Source organism: Amphiprion ocellaris, chromosome 14, assembly GCF_022539595.1.
Source record: "Amphiprion ocellaris isolate individual 3 ecotype Okinawa chromosome 14, ASM2253959v1, whole genome shotgun sequence".
Lineage (NCBI taxonomy): Eukaryota > Metazoa > Chordata > Actinopteri > Pomacentridae > Amphiprion > Amphiprion ocellaris.
In genome coordinates this window covers 8,508,723-8,531,140 of record NC_072779.1, presented here as the reverse complement: position 1 = coordinate 8,531,140, position 22,418 = coordinate 8,508,723, and the positions used below count along the sequence as shown (strand labels likewise).

Here is a 22,418-nt window from a genome sequence, read left to right as displayed (position 1 = left end):
GAACACACTGAGACATCAAAACAAAAACAAAAAAGAAAAGAACAGATCTTGAAGCCTGATGTTCCACTTGTAGCCCCTTAAAGATGCAGTTTTCTTTCAATTTTCTTGAACACTGTGCAGAATCTCTCTCTGAGCACTGGGAATCTTTACAACAAATTGAATGGTCTATAGCTCTTAAAATAACTTCCTGTGAACTGTAGTGATGAATGAACTTCCTGACTGTTAGAAGAGCATAGCAACTGAATTGTTGTTCTCAGTCTTTGTAGCATCTGTGTTATGTCTGCTGATTTGCTTGTACAGTAGAAAAAGTGATGACAGCCCTGGTCATCTTTTCATTGTTTTTCTTACTGGTGTATGTCTACAACATACCTCCAGTGTTTTTAATTACCTCAGTTTCTGACCTTCTCTTTTCCTTTTCCCTTCTCATCACAGCGTCACCTCTCACCAGAAGAGTTTTACAGAGTCTTCGGCATGTCCATGTCCTCTTTTGACCGTCTTGCTCAGTGGAAGAAGAACGAACTGAAGAAACAGGTCAGACTTTTCTGAGAAATCAGCAGAACCGTCTGACTGAGTGCCGATCCACCACTAACAGTGTAGCTTCCAATAAGGGTTTACTGACCCCAGCTCGAGTGTGCGTCTCAGTGGAGGCCTGAGAACTGAACAAAATAAATGTTTTTCTTCCCTTGAGGTGGCAGAAAGAAAAGAACTGTTGGCTGCCTCTTCTTGGCCGCTGTAGAACTACTTAAGCAATATGGAGGAAGTCAGCCAAATGGGCCAAACTGGGGGGAAACCTAATGAGTGGAAGAAGACTGGAGGGAGAGCAGAGAGCTGCACTGGGACGATAATTCCCTACCAGCAGATGGCAGTGTGTTGACATGAGCAGTGTGGTCGCTGCTCTGCTGAAGTACTTTGAACCAAATGGAGGGTCTGCCACACTTACAGTGAGGAAGATGGTTTGTGAAGCAAATCTGGTTGGAAGACAGCAGACGTTACCCAGTCAGACAGACGCTGCCCTCAGCAACTCATAATCTGACAGGACAAGTGAAGATGTGATCCTCATCAGTAGGGTTACTGAACATGATATAATGTGCAAACACTGACAACCCAAAGTTTTCTCTCGCTTTCGATGTCAGTTTATTCTGAAGCCATATCAGTGTTGATACTTCTTTTCTACGACATGAGCAGACTGTACGGTTCACTGACGCGTGTTTTGGAATATAATGTGAATGAACTGTGTCGCAGCTCGGCGCTTGGAGCTGTTAAACAAGTTTAGAAATGGGAAGGACTGGCACTGCACACTTGAAAACATGATAACTGTGCTCCACTTATTTCATTTGAAGAAATTAAAGTTTTGGTCTATTCAGATTTGCAGCTGCACTCGAGAAACATCACTGAATTTCAGCTGCTGGATTACAATTAAACCACCAGACTGAATCATGTTTACGCAATTAATCTGTGTGTGTGTGTGTAATTACAGCAAATGACTAATAGAAAGATTTTTATGAGTGAATATTTAGAAGGGATCTGAATAAAGGGAAGGATTATGATGTAAAAAAAAAGTGAAATGGCAAGAAGGGGAGGAATGTGCGAAGGGATAAACAAAGAGAGTTGACAGGTGTCACAAAAGGAAAATTAAAGATCTATGTTTGTGATAAACAGGTAAGACATATCGTCTAAGCTGAAATGGATTTAATAGAAGGTGAAATGAACAAGATGTGTTTGCTCATATGCAGGAGTGTTTTAACTGAGTGTAAAAGTTGGAATAATGTGCTGTTTTTACAGTGACTGAAACCATGCGGAGTGTGCTTGTGAGTATTGTATGTGTGTGTGTTTACAATTTGCCACAATAAATCACATTTACCACATTCAGTGTTTACGGAACTACAAACTAACTTATTTTTTGATTTATCGGAGTTCCCATTTATCATTTAAAGCCCCATTTCTGTCACTCCAGCTTCTGAATAAACGATGCAATGAATTACTGTTGTCGCTGTTATTATTTTCCCAAATTTTGAATGCACCTGTGAAAATTAGATGGTGAACAGGCTGATTTGTTTCAAGTCTGTACCTTTTCATGTAAGGGTCTTATGGTCAGCAGTCAGTAACACTGATGGGTTATGGTCCTTTAAAATTAAGTAATGTCTTCCTCACAAACTGTGATGAACATTCGTTTTGTTGTATGTGTAGAGGCCAGTTAATCCAATGATTAGTTCAGTAACTCGTTAGAAAAAAAATCATGAAGACTCAGCAGAAAGAGTGAAAGTAAAAGAACAAACTTTTTGGGGGAATCAATATATGAGAAGACAAGTTGAACAGAGGTACAAGAAAGAGTGGTTGCAGCCTTCATTGAAAGACAGTGAAGGGTCACTTGTGGTTTGTGGCTGAGTTTCTGCCAGTGCTGTCAAGGATATTGACCGAATTGATGGAATCATAAATGTTGAAAAGTACAGACACATTTTGATTTGTGATGCTACTCCTTCTGGAAAGTGTCAGATTGAAAACAGGTTTACTTTTCAGCATGACAGTGATTCCAGGCACACCAATAATGCAGTGAAACCGTGCTTGAAGGGGGAAAAAGCAGTTGATAAAACACTGACAGTGATGGACTGAACTCCACAGAGTTCAGAGAAAAAACAAATCTGAAGATCTCTAGAAAGTGCTAAAGGAAGTTTAAAATATATGACATGACTACTTGAAAAAACTTCAAGACGGTCTCCCAAGATGTGCTAAGTGTAAAGGGAGGTCACATGAAATAGTGACTGTAAGACTGAAACTGGAATTTAGTGGCAGTAACTAGTTTCTGGTACCCCTAATGTTAATACAAAAGTTTTGTTAATTTCAAGTTAATTCCCCTAAATCATCTAGTTACAGCTTGATATTATGAAACTAAATGTGTAAGCATTACAAACTTACATACTTATGCATGAGACTATTTTCTCAATTTTTGATGTTGCTCTGACTTTAACTGCTATATGAATGTTCGATAACACATAAACAGTCATGAACAGAATGGCCAGTGCTTGTAGACCATGTATATCATGACAGTCTTGAGTTTCCATTGACTCCACACAGAAAACAGTCATGTATTTTGGTTCTTGAATAGATTTATTATAGGTTTTCTGAAAATATGACAAAATCTACTGGGTCAGAAATATACATACAAATTCTAATATTTGTCAAATGACAATATTTAGCGCAAGTAGGTGCTTTTGCCATCTTTGTTCACTCCTCTTGACAGAAATGGTGGAGTTTTCAAATTTGTTGGCTTTCTGACAGACTTGTTTCTTCATCATTGTCCACAGTCTATTGATAGGTTTTAAGTCGGGACTTTAGGGAGACAGGTCTACAATCAGTTTAGCCTCATTTAGCCATTTCTTTACCACATCTGATGCATATTTGAAGGTCACTGTCTCATTGATCATCTTCATTCTTCATTATTCCAATTACTTTGTGTACAGCATCAGTTTCACCGGCAGCAAAACAGCTCCATAAGATAATACTTCCAACACCATGCTTGATGGTAAGTTTGGTTTTCTTGAGATTAAATGCTTCACCTTCTCTTCTCCAAACACATTTCTGGTCATTGTGGCCAGCTAGTTCAATTTCTGTTTCATCTGACCACAGAATTTTCCTTCAGAAGACCTTTTTTTGTCCATATGATCAGCAGCAAACTTCAGTTGAGTCTTAAGGTGCAGCTTCTAGAAGAAGAGCTTTCTTCTCGCATGGCAGCCTCTCAGTCAATGTCAGTGTAAAATACACTTGACTGTGGGCACTGACACTTGTGTTCTAGTAGCTTCTAATTCATTGCAGACTAGCATTTTGGGGATTCTTGTTTGGCTCTTGACCAATTGTCTGACAGCAGCAGGGGAAGGCTGATGATTGGCAGTGACAGTGGCACAACTGTACCATGTGCAATATGCTTACAATTGTTTGCACAGTTGATTTGGGGATGTGAAACATCTTTGAAATGGCTTCAAGTGACTTTCTTGATTTGTTCAAATCAGTGATCAGAACTGTACTTAATTGCTTAGACTTTCCCACTGTAGTGTTTGTGGCTGAGTCTGTTTACATTGCCTCGGAGGACTCAGCAGCTGAAGTCAGTTGTAATCACTCATGAGAAGTCAAGAGGTCATGTCACTAAGAAAATTTGGTTAGCACGACTTTCTACATCACCCATACTGATAATTCAAATTTCTATATGTTTATATTCACTTCACCTGTCAGTGGTCACGATGTTGTGGCTGATCGGTGTCTAATTTTTTGTATATGCTTCATTATAGATAAGTTGGAAAATATACTATAATAGTAGTTTTTATGATCTCTTTGACATTACACCTTCTCAAATGTCACTATTGTGGTTTGAAATGTGGCTTCTTAGTCATGTTTTTGTACCAGAACTGGACTCGCACTAGGACCCGGTAGATCCCTGGATGGTGGAGCAGCAGCCGCCGGGTCCAGCTGTGAACTGTAGCGGCCGCTGTGAGTCACTCGGCCGCACGGAGACCGACGGAGCTCCGCTGTCTGTGGAGAACACGTTTCACATGTACGGAACTTTTAAATGAAGCAACCAAGGAATTATTACCAGAAAGAAGTAGGCTGACACACACTGTAAGTGTTCAAATATGGACTCCAAACGTCAAAGTGGTGAGTAACAGTCTCCTCTTTATCAAAGATACTCATGTTTAGCACCGGAACCGTGTGGAAACTTTAAGATAAAGCGTCCATACATTGGGGAGGAAACCGAAGTCATTTTAGCATGTCAGGAGAAGCCACATACACACACATAAGTTGAATAAAATGCGGTTAAAACATCACATATTATCATATTTGACACTTAAAAGTCATTATAAGTAATACGCGATGCAGTGAGACTGAAAATAAATGTGATATTATGGTTGTTATTACGGCGTGTGAATGGAAACAGCATCAGCGTGTAGTTTCTGTGACTGAATAAACCGAGTAGTACGCGCCCCGCTCCCGATTGACTGCTGGAGTAACGCGAGAGTGATGTCATCCACGACGCTGCGTGCGTGCGTGCGTGTGGATGTGGATGCAGGAGGTATCCTCAGGTAGAGTGATGCAATCTGATACCAACACAGGAGTGCCCTGTTGGAAGCTGCGCTGCTGGAGGGAAGCAGCAGCAGCAGCAGCAGTGAATGGCTGCTCTGTCTGAAGCCTTCAGGCCACAGGGCTGCCAACAGGACGCTGCTTTATGTGACACCAGATGATGAAGATGTGGCCTAATTTGAAAATCTGGCAACCGAGGATCACAAGTGGTAATCTGAAGTAAAATCAATGAGCAAATCCAGAGCAGAAAATGAGTTTAGAGAAGGAACATTCATTCATGATTAGATTTAAAAGAGGTTTATACCAATTATTGAGACATTATTGAGTGTGAATTTACATCCAAAATATTGTAACAGTTATATTTTAACAGACAGGTAGAATTAAATTGACTTATTTTGGAGCCGACAATGAAATTTCTTATAAAAATGCTACTTTCGCTCTAATGCAGCCATCTTACATCAAAAGTGGTCTATTTACACTGAAGGATAAATGCTTGTGTTGTAATTAAACTTATATGTAAAGCGTTTTTTTTAAAAAATGAGATGTTTCAACAGATTTGTGTTTGTTATTCTAAATTTCCACACCCAGATTTTAATTATTACCCTAAATGCATATCAAGTCTGAATATTGGCCATCAGCCTCCTTGATTACCACTAATTGGCATCAGCCCTGAAAAAAACATGTCTGTTACTGTCTAGACACAATGGAAGTCCTCCCCAGATCAACCTATTTTAATTTACAGCAGTGATGTCATCTCTTATAATTATTATAATCATACTGCAATTCTACTTATAGTAATGTTAATTATAATAACAAAAACTTAGTCAAAGTGCTTTCTTCCAAAATGACTGCACTTACTGAGATGACATCATTTTCTCACTGCTGATGTGTCAGTCTTCACTTTTTTTTTACAGCAAACATTTTGAGTTGTTATGAAAGAAAAAGCACAGACGCTAGCAGTAAAATGAACAATGCCAATGTTCTATTCAAATGAGTCTTAACTGGGTGACAGAGAGCTATCAACATGGTAACAGGACCTTAAAACCGAAGCAGCTAAATAGAATTCAGCCATTATTAACTGTATTATTGACACTTGTGCTTTTCCTACTGTGACATGTCAAAATGTGTACCGATGGATCACTGAAACTCAAGAAGCTTATACATAACTAAATTGTCTGTGCAGCTGTGCACTCTAGAAGGAAATATTCTCTTGGTGGGAAAAAATGTCGGTAATTGATATTGGAGTTTTGGCAAAATTTTGCAACAACTGGGAGAAATGTGGACAAAGCAGAGCTAGAACAGGGGCAAAGTTTTCACACAGTCTGGAGTTCCATTTTTAAAAATGAACTTATCCCCTCAGTACTTTTGCACTGCATGCATACAGATGTGACTAATTGCATTTGTGCACTCATGCACAGGCATACTATTTATCTCTGTTTAATTTAACTGTCACAAGCCTTGACCTCGACCATGGTTCCCTTACATTTCCTTTTCCTCCTCCTCTTCCATTTACACTCGCCCTCCTCCCACCCAGCCCCTCTTTCCACTTTCTTTCAGAAAGTGTAGAACTCTTCCTTGGCCTAATTTGAAGTGATTTTTTTTTTGCACATTAATCTGACTTTACCTCTGTAAACTGAGGTTTTTTTCGTACTTTAAAGTGAGAATAAGTTAGACAGAAATATAACAAAGCAGTAAGTCAGCTGATGTGGTGATAGCAGTCCTCTTCTAAACAGGGAAAAATGGTGGATCATGTTTTGTCCTCACATGCTTTGGAAACAGTGTAATCTTTGCGTGTGTTTGTGTATTAGGTCATGTATGTGTGAGAGTGACAATGATGACAGTTTGCAGCAACAAATGTGGTTTGTCTGGTGTAGTGATCTCAAATCATATCTACACATTAAAGGTAGGTTTGTTACATAATTAACTAATCAAGAGAAAACTGACTAATTCCACTAAAGTACAAATACATCAGGCACTTTCTGTTCCAGTTACAACCCTTTTTAATACTTCAATAGCACTTCACACCTGAGAGTCATGAATCTTATCATTCAGCTCTAGGCAAGAAACAACTGAACATATTTCTCAAACTGCTTGAGCTTTCAATTGAATTATTTTTTCTGATAAATAAGGTCATTTTCACAGCATTTTTTCTTGTTAAGCTACTTAGGCAAGGCATGTGACTTCCATTATGGTGGCTTTTCCAGTGAATACAGTGGCTGAAAGGTTTCTTACCTGCTTCTGCTCACCTAGTGAAACCCCAGCGCTGCAAAAGTTTTAAATTGAGACTCATGCTGCAACCAACAGTGTCATGCCTCTGTTTCTTTGCCTCCTCACTATTTACTATCTGCAGAAAATGATAAGATACTGAAAGAATGTGAAAAAGAGAGACTTCCTTGATTGTTTTGCGCCAGCTGTTTCTTTTTAAAGATCTCACCAGCTTGGATATGGACTTTATAAAGTGTCTGACTGAACGCTAACCCCGGGCAAGCAGTGACAGCATCTAATGTTGTCACGAAAATATGAATTACTGGACGCTGGATTTCTGAAGCAGACTTTTGTCTGAGAGGGAGCTGCTGGGGCCGCCGAGCCTTGAACCCTGACCTCCGTCTGAAGGAGATGGGTGTCTGGAGAAGGGATGGAGGGAGACGGGTGAGAGAGAGAAGTTAAAAGGAATGGATATGTGAGGGGGGAGGCAGGGGTGAGAAAGAAAGAAGTGGAATGGAGAATATGGGATCTGGAGAGACCTGAGTCTCTGGGAGTGTGGGGGAGGCAGGAAAAGGACGCTTGCTGTAAGAGCAAAATTGCAGTTTCACACACTTTGAAAGCCTGAAATTGTCTTTAGTTAAGCGGCATGAAAAGCTTATGTCTGTGTCTTAGTGTTTCTGTCACAGATAATCACGCACCTCAGGCAACATAATTCATGGAACAATGCATTCATACATTTGGCAAAATTATAACTAGGAAGGGATAGTTTGGATGGGAGAGGCCAGAAAAGAAGAGGTTAGCTTTGGATTTGTGTTGATTGATGGGTTAGACGTGTAATAGATGGGAATCAAGGCCTCAGGTTAGGAGGACAGAAGTTTCTTTCCTCCGACACCCCACTGCCCGTAAAGATTTTGTGGTGAGATAAACAGCAGCAGCAGCAGTCAGTAGTAGTTGTTTTGTTCTGAGCTGCAACCAAACACACTAAATCAGTTCAAATGAGAGTCGCATGGCCCAGGTCTCATGACTGACCATCGTCGGGGAGTCTGTCTGCAGAAAACGCACAAAAGTGTATGCAAAAGCGTGCACACACAAACACATTCTGCCCTTGTGACTTGTAAGATAAGTAAGTAGGAGACAGTGACTGCGTGTGTGTTCTCTGTGAGTTAAACGACTGTCTGTGTCCTTCAGTAAAAAAAAAAAAAAAAAAATGAAGAGGAAATTTGCCCCGTGTGTGTGTTCATAAGTGTGTGTGTGTGAGGAATGGGGGGTTACAAAGATCCCTCTGTGGGTGAGACCGACCACAAGCCTCCAGAACAGCTGATTCTCAGCCTCTGAACCCTCCGGTCCCCCAAGAGATGTGCATAGACTTAGAGGAGAGTGAAACAACAAATGCACTCATGGCATTGACTGTGTAAAGTTAGACACTGAGAAACACAAAATAGGCCAAAGGTTCAGTCTGAAACTCCATCAGCCCACTACTGGTTTTGTTTACACTGTGACTGATGCCACTGAATCTTATGCCACTGAGCTACCACAAGTAAAGTAGATCTGTAATTTGAGTGTGCATCAGCTGAGAAACATCTCTTGATCTCTTGATTTGAGGATGGTGATTAAAAAAAAAAAATATCTGAAAATGAGAGCGTAAAATGGCAAGGGCAGAAGATGCATTAGCCACAGCATGATGGAGAGAGATGGAAAAGAGGAAAGTGGAAGAGAAAGAGGAGGCGAGGTGCAGTAGGATGGAGAAGAGAGTCGAGATCAGGAAGGAGTGGAGAAAAGCTTCTGTCGACAGCTAAGACAGGAAACCACAGCTGCACTCACACACACACACACACACACACACACAGCTGCTGGAGATATATCCTTTAACCCTGAATGCCCGCGGATCGAGACCATGCAGCTGTGTCGCACCACGCCCCTCTTGTACTGTGTGTGTGTGTGTGTCTGTGTGTGGGTTCCTGTTTTGTTTTTTTGTTGGAGTTTCTGACTTTGACAATGCAATTGTTTGCTCTGGTCTTGTGGAGCACTGCGGCCATCTAATTTTGGCCTTTTCCGAGACAATAGAGTATTGTCTGAGTGAGGGGGGAGGCGGAAGAGGCTTGTGGGAGAGTGAGGGCTTTTCTCTCACTCTCTCTGTCTTCACTTTGTGAGAGAGAATAGTTTGATCTTATTTTAACTTCACCCTTGTTCCAGTTGTTTCCTAAGAATTGCAGATTTTTCTTTGTGGTGTCTTCCAGCAGCTATTTATTCATTCATATTTCTGCGAACCTCCTACTGGAAGCTTTTGTGTTTTATTTTATGACCAGTCACCAAAAAAGAAAGTGTGATTTTTTAAAAAAAATTTTACCTGTGGTGCTTAAATAGAATTAACCAAATTGCTGTTGTTTTGTGTGTTAGGAAAGGAAAATGAGTCAAAGGTTCAGTTTTTCATACTATTCTTTGAGAAGATTTATAAGGACCCTTGTTGATTTTCCCACATCTCCCCCTTAAAGTGTCCTTGAACTTCCTCTTTCGTATTTTGGGTGACATGATATTGTAGATTTGAGGATTTTCTTGCCAAAAAGTAAGAATGATTTAAAGTTTCCACAAAGTGTTATCTTGGCCGAGTGGAAAAAGCCACATAAAGAGCATGTGGGCCACCGTGGCACAATAAAACTTTCCACTGAAACCCAAACTGACATGAAACCATTTTAGAGTTTGCTGCTTTTAAACTCAGACTGATCCACTCCACCTGTTCAATGACATGAATAATACTTTATCCCAACAATAGTGGCTAATATTCAACTTTTAATTAAAAGTCAATATCAGGAGAAAAGCTGTTTGTTGAGGGTTCAGACTAATGCCAAACATCAGCTTCTCAAGCTTCTTTGATTAGACAGTAAACAATGAATTGAACCAACCCAGTGCTACATGCTGTTTGTTAGCCACGTCCTGTCCTCTCTAGTGAAACTATAGCTTTTCTTCTTTACTTTGGCTTCATTTCCTTTCGCGAAGGAAGCTTCCTCCTCCTCACCTTCTTTTCTCTCTGACTCGCTTCCCCCCTCCTCTCTTTGTCGGCTCTGAGCAGGCAGGATGTGTGAGAGTGTGTCAGAGCATTTGGAACAATGTCAAGGTCAACAAAAGACACACATGGAGACACACACTTAGACACACGCACGGACTCACACAGGATGTCAGAGTTGAACATGAAAACAGTTAATTTTTAAAGAAAGCACAAAATGCCTATGCTGAAAGTAGGATTTAATCTATGGCGGTGCGGTGACGAGAGACAGAAATCTCACAGTGCACAAAGAGGCAGCCTGAAGCCAACTAAATGAATGGGGCGATATGGAGGGATGTTAAATATCTCTTCCCTGTCAGCTGTTGCAACAGGCAGCAGGCTGAGTTCCACACTTACTTCGTGCCCCTCGTGAACTGCCAGTTCTAGTCGCACTTGCCTGTATGGCCTTGCATGCATGTGCTGCGTTGATATTTGATGCACTTGGTGTAATAGCGTAAGCATTTTAACAATGTTAAGAGTCTGCAGTCATTCTGCAAACCCAAATAATATGATCTGTACTTTGTTATGGTTTCCAGTGGTGATGGAGCGGCTTGTGAGTGAGCTGGGCTCTCTGCTGAAGATGCTGGACCACGAGACAGTCAGTCCTGCCACCGCTGACAAAATGGCGTCTGTACGTAACATCATGGATTCACTGCAGCTGTCAGGTATGGAATACATTAATGATGCAGAATTGTACTCCCACTGATGTGTTTTTTTTACAGCTGACATACCATAGATTCTATTCATTCTCAAGCTGCACATAAAACATTCAAAATTTTGTTTACAGCCACTGATAGGTGATGTTAGTAACATTGATTGATTGAGGAGGGATATATTAGGTGTTGGCAGAAGGAGTAATGGGTAAGAGTAGGGATCTGAATGGCTTTGACAAGGAACAAATCATAATACCTAGATGACTGGGTCAGAGAATCTCCAAAACAGAAGATCTTGTGGTGTATTTCAGGTACGCAGTTTTTCGTATCTACCAAGAATGGTCCAAGAAAGGACAACTAATGATGGCAACAGAGTCACGTGCCCCCAAGACTCGCTGATGCACATGAAGAGCGAGGGCTAGACAGACACCACATAAGAGCTACTGTAGAACAAATGGCTGAAGCTTTTGATGCTGGTTGTGATTAAAAGCTATCAGAACACACAGTACCTGTGTTGCTGCAGACCGGTCAGAGTGCCCATGCAGACTCCGGTCCACCACTGAAAGCACTTACAGTGGGCATGTAAGCATGGGAAATGGAGCATGGAGTAATGGAAGAAGGTGACCTGGCCTGTTGGCAGTGTGCATGTGCACTGGTTACCTGAGGAAGAGATCGTAACAGGATGTAATACAAAAAGAAGGGAAATCAGCAGAGGCAGCGTGATGCTCTGGGAAATGTTCTCCTTGGAAACTATAGGCATTTATGTGGAGGTTTTTTTGACATGCATTACGTACTTAAATATATTTGCAGATCATCCTTTATGACACTGATAGCAGTGGCTTCTTACAACAGGACAATGCTTGCTGATACTCGTTTAAGGAACATAAGTTAAAGATGTTGACGTGGTCTGCAAACTCACCCGATCTCAGTCAGGATTGAGCATCTGTGGGATGTGTTAGAAAACCAAACCTCACAACTTCCAGAACCTTAAAGGATCTACTGCTAACATCTTGGTGCTTCGTACCACAGGACACAGAGGTCTTGTGAAGTTTATGCCTTGACAGGTCAGAGCTGTAATTTTACTAAACATGCTTGCAGCATGAGCAATTTGTCTGTCACTGCAGTGGTATTTAGTTTGAGAGAGAAACATCATTTCTTTCTTGCTTGTCTTTTTGCCATGTTGCAGCCTTATTATCGTCAGCAAGCCAGCCAGCCTGCAACTTCCTGCATGACACTGTGTCAGATACAGTGCAGTAATTGTTGTTGGAAACAGACGAGAAAGTACAGCCTCTGTGACATCAAATCTCCCTGAGGACTTTACAGCAGATCCTTGTTTATCTAGAGGAATACGGGATGTCAGGGGGGGATGAAAGGATTGATGTAAGAGGATAATGAATTGTAAAGTTTAAAGAGGATAATGAGACAAAGTCGAAGAAAGGGGAATGTTAGAATTTAGACCTCCCTGTGGTACTCATGTTACAGGTTTTTACATAGTGCATTAGCATATTCTACATCATTTCATCGTAATTTATGATTTTTGACATTTTCAAAAAGTCTGGGTGGTTTGAACTTTTTATTACAAAAATTTACAAGCTTCAGCACACCCTTGTTGTCTGATGTCAGTCTCCATATAGTTTATTTAAAATGCAGACAATTCAAGATAAATACTCACTTAGAATCTATTTACTGTGTCTCCTTCCACTAATCCAGATCTTAGGGTTGTGCCACAGTCTTAACTCTAATTCCAATCCTATTTCTAACCACTAATTTGTCTCTTCCACAGTCAATGGATCTGATGTCTACATGAACAGCTGTCTCTATGGCAACGGCACTAGCTTTGTCGAGTCATTGTTTGAGGACTTTGGTAAGTAGATATTTCCAACTGTCATACCACAGCATGACATGATAGAATATAATGCACCTATATGCAGTATCATATTGCTAATAACATTATTTCTCTGTTATTCCACCAGACTGTGATTTGCACATGCTCAGTGCGTCTCCAGTGGAGCAGAAAGAGCACAAAGATGAAGAAGAAAAGACTCATCCTAATAAATCTGTAAGTCATTTGCAGGTTACTTACCAGTAGATCTATCTTTAATGTACTTGCCCTCTAATTTCTGGTTTAATCTTCACCTCGGTTCTTCAGACACCGACCGACACACCCCCTCCTCTGCCAGCCACCCCTCTTCCAGATGACTACTATGAAGAAGCTGTTCCTCTAGATCCCGGATCCACCCCGCAGTACTTTACCACAAGTATGAGCAGTCAGCTCACACACTCACAGATTTGCACACTTATAAATACCTGTAAACAAACAACTTTTCTTTTTTCTGCTGTCCTGTAGATTCCAGGAACTCTGTTGAGGATGCCTACTATGAAGATGCTGACAATAACTACCCCACCACCAGGATGAACGGACCTCCCAAAAACTCCTGTTAGTCAGTCCTGTCTTGATCTTTATCGCTCCGGCAATTCAAATAGAGAAATTTAAAAGAAGGCATGTTCTATTTATGAATCAGAATTTGTCAGTGGATGTTTTGTAAATTAATCATCTGTGTTATTTTTATTGCTCAGACAATGACTCAGATGCGCTGAGCAGTTCCTACGAGTCCTACGAAGAAGAGGAAGAGGAGGCCAAAGGGAGGGATCAACCTCAAAGATGGACGGCTGAGGAGAGCACAGACGGACCGGTTAGAGATTGTCGCATCTGTGCCTTTCTACTGCGAAAGAAACGCTTTGGCCAATGGGCTAAACAGCTGGTCGTTGTCCGAGACAATAAACTGCAGGTAAGAAGAAGCAGGTGTTTACTGGTGTTTATTTAAATTTTCATATCAAAGGATCTAGTCTAATTTTGATGTTATTTAGGGTTAATTCTTATATTTTTGTTGAATCAAACCTTTAAACGCCTGTGTCAATATCACGCGCAGTAACTTTATTTCTCATTGCTAATTTCCACAACTAGATCAAGCTAATTGGAGTTGATCTAATTCTATACTCCAGTGACCAACAGTCAGAATCAGGGGTCCAGCAAAGTTAGATTTTCGTATCCACATTAAAGGTACATTCGCCTCAGATGTTCTCTCAAAGGGATGTTCTTAGTTACAAGAAAGCTTTTATTTATTTCCAGGTGTGTGCTGGGTTTTTACCCCTAAAACGACATTTCAAGAAAATTTTAGTAAAATAGTGTCAAATAGCATCAGATGATATGTTAAAGTACTTTTTTGTGATTTGGGATTATGTAATTTGTCTTTTACAGAAGTAAATCATATTGCATGCACTACTTCTCTCTTTATTTCTCAATCGCCCTGTCTCTTTTTTCTAGTGCTATAAGAGCATCAAAGAGGCCTCTCCTCACACGGAGCTCCCGCTGAATCTTTGTAACGTCATCTACGTCCCGAAGGAAGGCCGCAAAAAGAGGCACGAGCTGCGCTTCTCATTGCCTGGAGGTGAAGCTCTCGTCCTGGCAGTTCAGAGCAAAGAACAGGCCCAGCGGTGGCTCAAGGTAGCTTTATTCACTATATCAGAGAATTGGGGCTGACTGGAGGAAGACATGGGGGAATGTGACCAAGGGGAGAACACAAAGTTATGTCTGGGAGTGAACATTTTCTCTTTCTGGGTCCAGGTGGTCCACGATGTTGGCAGCCAGTGTAGCAAAAACGAAGGACTGGACGGATCCGCTTCTCCCATTATACAGAGGAAGCTGGAGCTCGACAAGGTGTGTGAATGTGTGTGTGGGTTTCTGCACGTCTTCGAATGCCACACTGTTTATCTACAGTATTTTGTTTGTGGTTTTGCTTGTGTATGTTCTAAGAATTGCCCATAAACAAGTCATACGTTTCTTGAATCTGCTATCCAAATGAGGCCTCTTTCTGCCAGTTCAGCAGTTTCCTCTCAGGATGTCTGAGTTTACTTTGCTGAATCTGTCTAACGCCGTTTACTTTATTCTGAATCCATACCCTAGTTTTTACATTTCGGTGTTGCTGACATCACCTCTTTCAGCCCACGCATGACACAACTGTTCCTTTGGCTACTAGTTTACAAGCAGCGAGTGAGGTGACATTATTGCGGTTGCTGAGCTGACTCGTTTTCAAAGAGCTTCATGTCCTGAGCAAACTGAATGAATGGTGACATGGCAGTTACACCCCGTGTTGGCGCAACAGTTTTAGAAATACAGTCAATAAAACAGACTCCCCTGAAATGCGTGTGATTTTCGACGACGTGATTTTGCTCACTTGAAAGGTTTTGGTAAAACAGGATACACAAATGTGCCTTTATTTTTGTCATCTCATATTTAACAAAAAAAGTAATAAAAGTTTATGCTTTGTGTTTTTTTTGTTGCCAGATGCTGCAGTTGGACAGACAGGCGTCAGACTCAGACAGCGGGCCAACGGCAGACAGTCAGTCCACTCTACATGGAACAGGACGGGATACCACTGACTCACTCAGTAGGTGTAATCTTATAGGCTGTTATTTATGAAGTTGTAATAATTAGCAATTTTTACTGTGGTTGCTTGTTGAAATGGGCTCAACTCTTATGTGTGAGTCATTACAGCATAAGACATACAGTGCATGCAATGCAAGCAAAAATCAGTGATCATAGTCGGATTTAACTTTACATTTATGTCAGAGTGCTTCATGATTCACAGTAGTGGTATTAAGGGCATCTTTACGTTGTCTGCTTGTTTCAGGGTGAAATTGAGTTTGTGGGTGCGGTTTCAAATTTTGCTTATTATTTGGTTGGGATTATTAGTTTTTTTTCCCATGAATTGTCCATTTCAATAACTTTTCTCTCTCTGCATGCAAAGGTTCCATCAAAATAACCTGAAGCCACGTCCTTCATCTAGCTAGGCCCAAAATGAATGTCATAGGTTTTACAAACAAATCACTCTGTTTTTGCCCTATAGAAGAATGATAGTGTGGTGCTGCCTGGCCAATATATACTACAGAGAGAACAAGGCTAAATGAATCCTATCCTGATGAAGGTCATATGCACATCTGGTGCTGATACTGCTAGAGAAGTGTTGAAGAGAGCGCTTTATACTTTGAAGTGTTTGATAATGTCAGATGTTTCTTTCTGTCCATTTATGAAGTACTTAGTAGTGTTTATAAGTCCAAACCTATGTTGTTAAAGACACAATATTATTGTCTATACTTTATTATTAATAATAATAATATTATTATTATTAGTAGTAGTAGTAGCAGTTGTGTCCCTGGCCCCTATCTTAACCTAGACCTTAAGCCAAGTCTTAACGTTCACATGGTCCCCGGAGAAAGTAAAGTTCAGCTAAAACGTCCCTGCTTTCCAAAAATACATACTTACTTTCATGGTCTCATGGTTTCATGGAACAAAAGTCCCCACAAAGCTACAAGAGCATGAATACACAAACACTCCGACTGATCAAACGCACACACACTGTTTTTTTGCTTTTCTCTCTACAAAATCAGGAAATAGAAACCAGGAGATCCATGATGCGGGGTCAAAATACAGGTCAAACGTAGCCATGTTGTGTCAGTGTTGTTACGACCTGTTTACTGATGAAGCAGCTCTGAACCTAAAGAGACATGAGAGAGAGGGTGAGACCGGAAGTGAGGCGCAGGCAGATATGACATCCTTCCTGTCCTCTTCCTGCGATTGTGTCCCGCTGACATCATAGGAAGTAGGTTGGACTGAGTGCAGCGGCACCTGGGACATTCAGAGTGAACCCACAAACACACACTAGGATATTTTTAATATACCTAAAAGTCATCTCTGAAATCACAAGATAACTTTTATTTATTCAGAAAGCTCTATGAGTTCTGTCTGCAGGTTGTCACCAAAAATGTATTTTTTCACAAGAATGTTAATCACTTGAAACGATGCAGTTTTCATAATGTTTTTGCTCTAATGTAACCAGTGAGACGTGTAATTTTTCAGTTCAACAGTACTTTGATAAAGCCACTGCTGTATGTAGCAAATTACTTTAACGTTATCTCTCTTATTGGTTGGATCGTGTAAAGCTCCACTTCAGAGTATGTTTGACTTCAGACAGGGGGAAGCGCGGCACATTCTCAGAGCTGACAGGGTCGATGAGCCGAGCAGCAGGGAAGAAAATCAATCGGATCATCACCTTCTCAAAACGGAAGCCCCCTTTACCCGGAGAACCTCCCTCGTCTTCTGGGCACCATGACAACCCTCGATGTGGTGAGGACAGAACATGATCAAGTAGCTGAGTGGCTGGTTGGTTTTCTGGTGGATGTGGTAATTTAAGTGACTGATTGATGATTGGATTCTTTGCCAGAGAGTTTGCAGTGGCACATAATTCAAAACAGAGAGAAAAGCTGCTGTAGGAAAACTGTGCATAATATAAAACAGAAATATGATCATTGCCGTGCAGTGCAGATCATAAACTATTTCAATAAAAAAGCCTTTTTTACATAAATGAGTGAAAGAATCACACAATTTACAGCTGAAAATTCTTCTGTGATACCATCATAACTAATGCACGTTACACAACGTGGGCACAGTATACTTAAATGTAGTTTTGAGTTTTAATTGATATCCTAAAGTTTCTCTGTTTAACAAACTGTAAAGATGGAGGCTAAAAATGCTGGTATGGATCAGTTTGTCTGATAATGTGTGAAGTAGAAATTTCAGAAACAAGCTTTAAAGTTAGTCAAGGTAAATTTAAAATTAATGCACACACTTAAGACGGGTGACTTCAAGCTGCAATAAGACAATAAACATTCCTATTTTCTCCTTCTACTGATTCTCCCTAACCCTCTCTACAGGCCATCTCAGTGTGTGTCTGAGCGGCTCTTGGAAGGAGCGTTGGTGTGTCCTGCGAGGTGGAAGCCTATATCTGCAGAAGGATCCAGGAGATCAACGACCTCCAGTTATCGTGGTGCCACTCAAGGGGGCAGAGGTGGTGCCAGGAGGCCTCGGACCAAAACATCCGTTCTCCTTCCGCATCCTACAGGGAGGCAATGAGCTGGCAGCTTTAGAGGTGCAGCACTCAAACATTTTAAATTCAACTGAATTCAGATATATTTATATAATGCCAATTCACAGCATAAGTCATCGAAAGGTTAGATAGCAAGGTGAGGACCTTCTAAATTATATTACTAAGAGACAATCCAGACGTCCAAATGATTCCCTTTGAGCAAGCGCTTCCTTTATTTGTGAAGAAAAAACCTCCCCTCTAACAGGAAGAAACCTCCAGCAGAACCAGGCTCAGGGAGGGCAGTCATTTGTCTTGATCAGTGGTGGTTAGGGTAAAAGGGAGAGACAACAGAACAGCAGGGAGAAACAGATACACAATACAAAGTGCTCTACTGGGACAGTATGGTTCAATAAGTTATGATGGAGTTTCGTCATTAAGGGCTTTGCATGTTCGGAGAAGGATTCTTAATTTTACAGGGAGCTGATGTGGGAAAAATATTTGAACTGTTTTATCTGGCAGAGAAAGTTTAATGTAGGCAGAATAATTTGTTTTTCATGGCTCTCTCCACATCATTGGAGACGCAGATGAGACAGATTGTCAGCATGTGCACGGAGATGCCGCACCTACATTTTTGTGGCTATCAAGCAGCTAGAATGTGGGTGCATCTGTTTGTGTATGTGTGTCCATCAGGCCAGCTGCTCTGAGGATCTTGGCCGCTGGTTGGGTGTTTTGTTTGCAGAGACCGGCAGCGCCACTCTCCCTGAAGAGCTGCACTACGACTACATTGATGTGGACACGCTCACCGACATACGGCACGCTGCCAGACACTCCTTCCTGTGAGTCACTTCCGCACGTTTTGTGTGCATGTATTTACCGAGAGTTTTCTTATTATAACTTTAATCCTGAAATGCTCCTTTTTTTGTGTGTCTGGCTGTTCTTTCCTCTCAGGTGGGCTACTACCACTGCTGCTTCATCTAGCAACGCCTCAATAGACTCCAGAACTTATGATGAGGTCTATGAAAGTATTGAGGTGAGGAAGCATAGTCTAAACCAATGATAACATACAAAATCTTCAAATTTAAAACCACCAAACACAGATGTTTAAAATGTTCAAATGCCCAACTATAGCCCACGAAATAATAACACCATTTTGTTCTTCATCAATTGCACAACTGAATTTGTGAATGCATATAAATGTCCCTGTATGTCTTTGTCATGCAGTGTGAGCCAAAAACCACAGAATGATCCCAGTTAATCTGATAGATTTAGTTGATTTTTCCCATCGCGGCAGGATGGGACCGTGGAGAGCCGAGGAGGCCATGTGAGACGTCACGCCTCCTTCTCCAGCAGGGACTCTGAAAAAACGGAACAGCAGGCTGCCATTAAGAGACACGCCTCCAGTGAGTCTCCTTTGATTTCATAATTCATTATACTGGCTACATAAAAATTACATGGGCGGAGAAATGGGACCACAGCTGTCTGGCTTCTCCTCATCATGATTGTGGCGTTAAGCAAAAGTTTGTCAAGGTGGGTAGTTTAGGAAGCTAAATGACCTCTCATTACCAAGCCCCACCAACACTTGCTGTTTCTATTTATGTCCTGCTGTGTTTTTTTTTCTTCTTAGATGTAAATCAGTACGGACGGTATGGAAAGACGCGCGCAGAGGAGGATGCCCGGCGATACCTGAGGCAGAAAGAAGAGCTGGAGAGGCAAAAAGAGGATCTCAGAAATGCACTGATTTCCCTCCGCAGGGAGAAGAGGGGGGTGAAGGAGGAGATGAAGAGTGGAACAGGTCGGAGACACATCGCACACGTGGCGCTGTTTAGACTTAACCTTGGTGGTGGTTTCTAATTATGAGTGTGTGTGTGTGTGTGCAGGTCACGGTGTGGAGAAGCGGCTAGCCGATCTGGAGACGCTGTGTAAACAGAAAGAGGAGGAGAGGGTTGAACTGGAGCTCCGACTGACAGAAGTCAAAGAAAACCTGAAGAAATCCCTGGCTAGAGGAGCACTGGGTCCACCTACTGACAGCAAGATGAGCGTCAAGGTGGGCAGATACAGCAGAGACACATGTTTGTTTTACAACTAACACTGAAACTCCTGTATAAGAGTTCTAGAAATATGATCTGTTCAATTTTGCTGAGCTTATGAAATTATTTTAAATCAATACTGACATTTCTGTGTGTGCTTTGAAAGTGTTATCAGTTGCTGCCATTGTTATTTGATTTATTCCAAATTTCAGGAAAAGCTGCTATGAGATTTTAGTTTTGACAGTTAAAGAGGGTATATTTCAAAATTATAGTCTTTTAGTATGAAGGAAATTTGGTACTAAAACGACAGTAACTTAAGAAGGTGTCGGCTCGAGTGCCTAAAGCTCATATTAGCCTCAGCTGAACTTTAGAATAGAATTTTACACAGAACATGAAGTGTGGATTTGTGTTCTGAAGGGATTTCTTCTTAGTCAATATGGACTGTTGGGACTGTGTTAAAATAGAATTAAACCATTTTTCATGCTGCATGTTTGCCCCTGCCTACTGTATCAGTCCTTCAAATGCTGTTCTGTGGCAGAGCTCGTGTTCCAACACTGCTTTCCAGTGCCAAATCTCAGTACATATCTCAATATATCATTTTGGATTTTCAACCTTTGCTATAAAGGAATGTTTTTTTTTGAGGGGAATACTCATATTCGCCTTCTTTCCAGGGACTGTTCCTTGCCTGTGGGCAGTGACCTCCTGCTCTGGTTGCCTAGCAACTTCACAGCTATGATTGCAGGAAGTTACTGCTGCTGGCCAAGAAATAGTCCAGGAAAGTGAAAAGGGATATTTCCCGGGGCGATCCGCTAGTCGAGTGGTTGGGGTACACACTGCATGGGCACAAACACCATGAGTGAGTCTTCTGTTTAATTACCAGCCAGCAGGACCCCTTATGACATGACATTACCCTGCTCTATTTCCACACATTTCCTGTCTGCCTCTACTGTTAATCATAGCTATTATGTACAGCCATTTACTGTATTTATTCATGCTTTCATCGGTGTCTGTGTTTGTGCATGCAGGCGCAGGGCAGCAGGGTCGAAAAGGTTTACAATGAGACTATACCTGTCAACTCAGCATCTGAGCTTCGCAAACGCCCTCCGTCTCTTTACGCCTCCTCAAAGGGCAACGTCATGCAGAAGGCAAAGGTAGAGCATGTGTGTCTGCCGTGCATATGGAATGACACACTAACAAATTGGAAGGTTCTTATTTTACTGAACATACAACTACTGCGTGTGCTTGCGCAAGGACTCCTCCTCCTCACTTTGTACTCTCTCTTGGTTTCCAGGAGTGGGAGTCAAAGAAGGGGACCTAAACTGAACACAACCAGATCGACAGATGGATTCTTGGAGATAAAAAAAACTGAGCCGTGACAGAAGGATGTGTAAAAGGAGAATGTAAGAACAGCAAGAAAAACTGGCACTGAAGAGAGGAAGAAGAGACGGAGGAGGAGGAGGAGGAGGAGGAGGGCGGACTCTGACATATTCTTCCCTCCTCTTATGTAAAGAAAAAATGGAATCTTTGCAAGTACAAGCAGCACGATGCTGCCTCAGCCACTGTAAATATGACAGACTTGATATACCAGTACAGTATTAATGTGGATCACTATGAACATCACGTTTATATGTTTGTGTGTGTTTGCGTGTGTGTTTACATTTGCACAGGGCTGCAGAAAGTGTCGGCCACGTGAGTTCAGAGTTACAGGCAAGACTTCCCACTTACACCCACTGGTTTTTATTCCTCTTTTTTTGTTTTTTACTCGATACTTGGAAATGAAATATGAAAAGCTAAAGTAAATAAATCATTATTATCTTAAATTATCATTATTAGTGAGAAAAGCATTATCTTAAGTTGCATATTTAAACATTTAGGAAACCATATGGAGTATGACACTGTTCCTGAAACCAATGAGGAAATGTTTATTGTTGCAATGTGAAACGATAGCTTTTAACCATTGTATGGATTTTTTTTTTCATATTTGACTTTTGCACTTTATCTTGTTGTATTTTGTGATTACCTGGATATATTGGAAGTTAGTTTTAGCAGCTCTGTCAGCAGATTCATTTTAAGACAAATGTCTGTCTCTGCTTCCCCTGCTCATCAACAAACACACACACATGTTGGAGTAAATGATTACTTTATCAAGAAACCTTGCAGGTCAGACTGTTTTTCCTGCACTGAATGAGCATCTTTAGTTTGTGGCTCCTATTTCCTTCCAGGAAGATCTTACTGGTAGAAACCAATAATCAAATCAAAGCTCTGAACTACAAGCACCCTCTAGTGGTGAAATTTAATTATAAAGCTTGTTTGAACATTCTTGCTTTGCCCACTCTCCATGAGCCACTTTTGCAGTCAAGGCTAAAGACATATAATGTATGAAAATAATTAAGTTTTCCCCTCTTTTTTCTTGTTTTCTGTTCCTAGAGCTGTCTAGCATGAGCTTCCATTTCCTACACATGTTGGGAGTAGAGTGTCCATGAACACATTACACACTCATAAC

At 41.1% G+C, this 22,418-nt stretch overlaps 2 protein-coding genes across 11 annotated transcripts in view; both read left to right on the top strand.

Moving 5' to 3' along the window:
- The window catches only part of LOC111567431 (actin-binding LIM protein 3-like), a 95,162-nt gene extending 93,184 nt beyond the window's left edge, over positions 1-1,978 (top strand). For all 10 annotated transcript variants that reach the window (XR_008603908.1, XR_008603911.1, XR_008603916.1 and 7 more), the window contains one exon: positions 433-1,978. Coding sequence is in view for 1 of the 10 variants with exons in the window: in XM_035947382.2 (XP_035803275.2) it covers positions 433-546 (114 nt within the window). In the remaining 9 variants the exon portion in view is untranslated. The remainder of the gene's footprint in view (positions 1-432) is intronic.
- Positions 1,979-4,471: 2,493 nt separating this feature from the next.
- Positions 4,472-22,067, top strand: LOC111567425 (actin filament-associated protein 1-like 1). The gene is made up of 19 exons (XM_023268543.3): positions 4,472-4,644; positions 10,849-10,977; positions 12,749-12,829; positions 12,939-13,024; positions 13,115-13,223; positions 13,313-13,402; positions 13,543-13,754; positions 14,291-14,470; positions 14,591-14,683; positions 15,311-15,413; positions 16,994-17,149; positions 17,737-17,951; positions 18,579-18,724; positions 18,837-18,918; positions 19,180-19,288; positions 19,513-19,680; positions 19,766-19,932; positions 20,941-21,066; positions 21,207-22,067. Exons 1-19 carry the CDS (start codon positions 4,623-4,625, stop codon positions 21,231-21,233), a joined length of 2,301 nt encoding a protein of 766 aa, XP_023124311.2. The 5' UTR covers positions 4,472-4,622; the 3' UTR covers positions 21,234-22,067.
- The last annotated feature ends 351 nt before the right edge of the window (positions 22,068-22,418 follow it).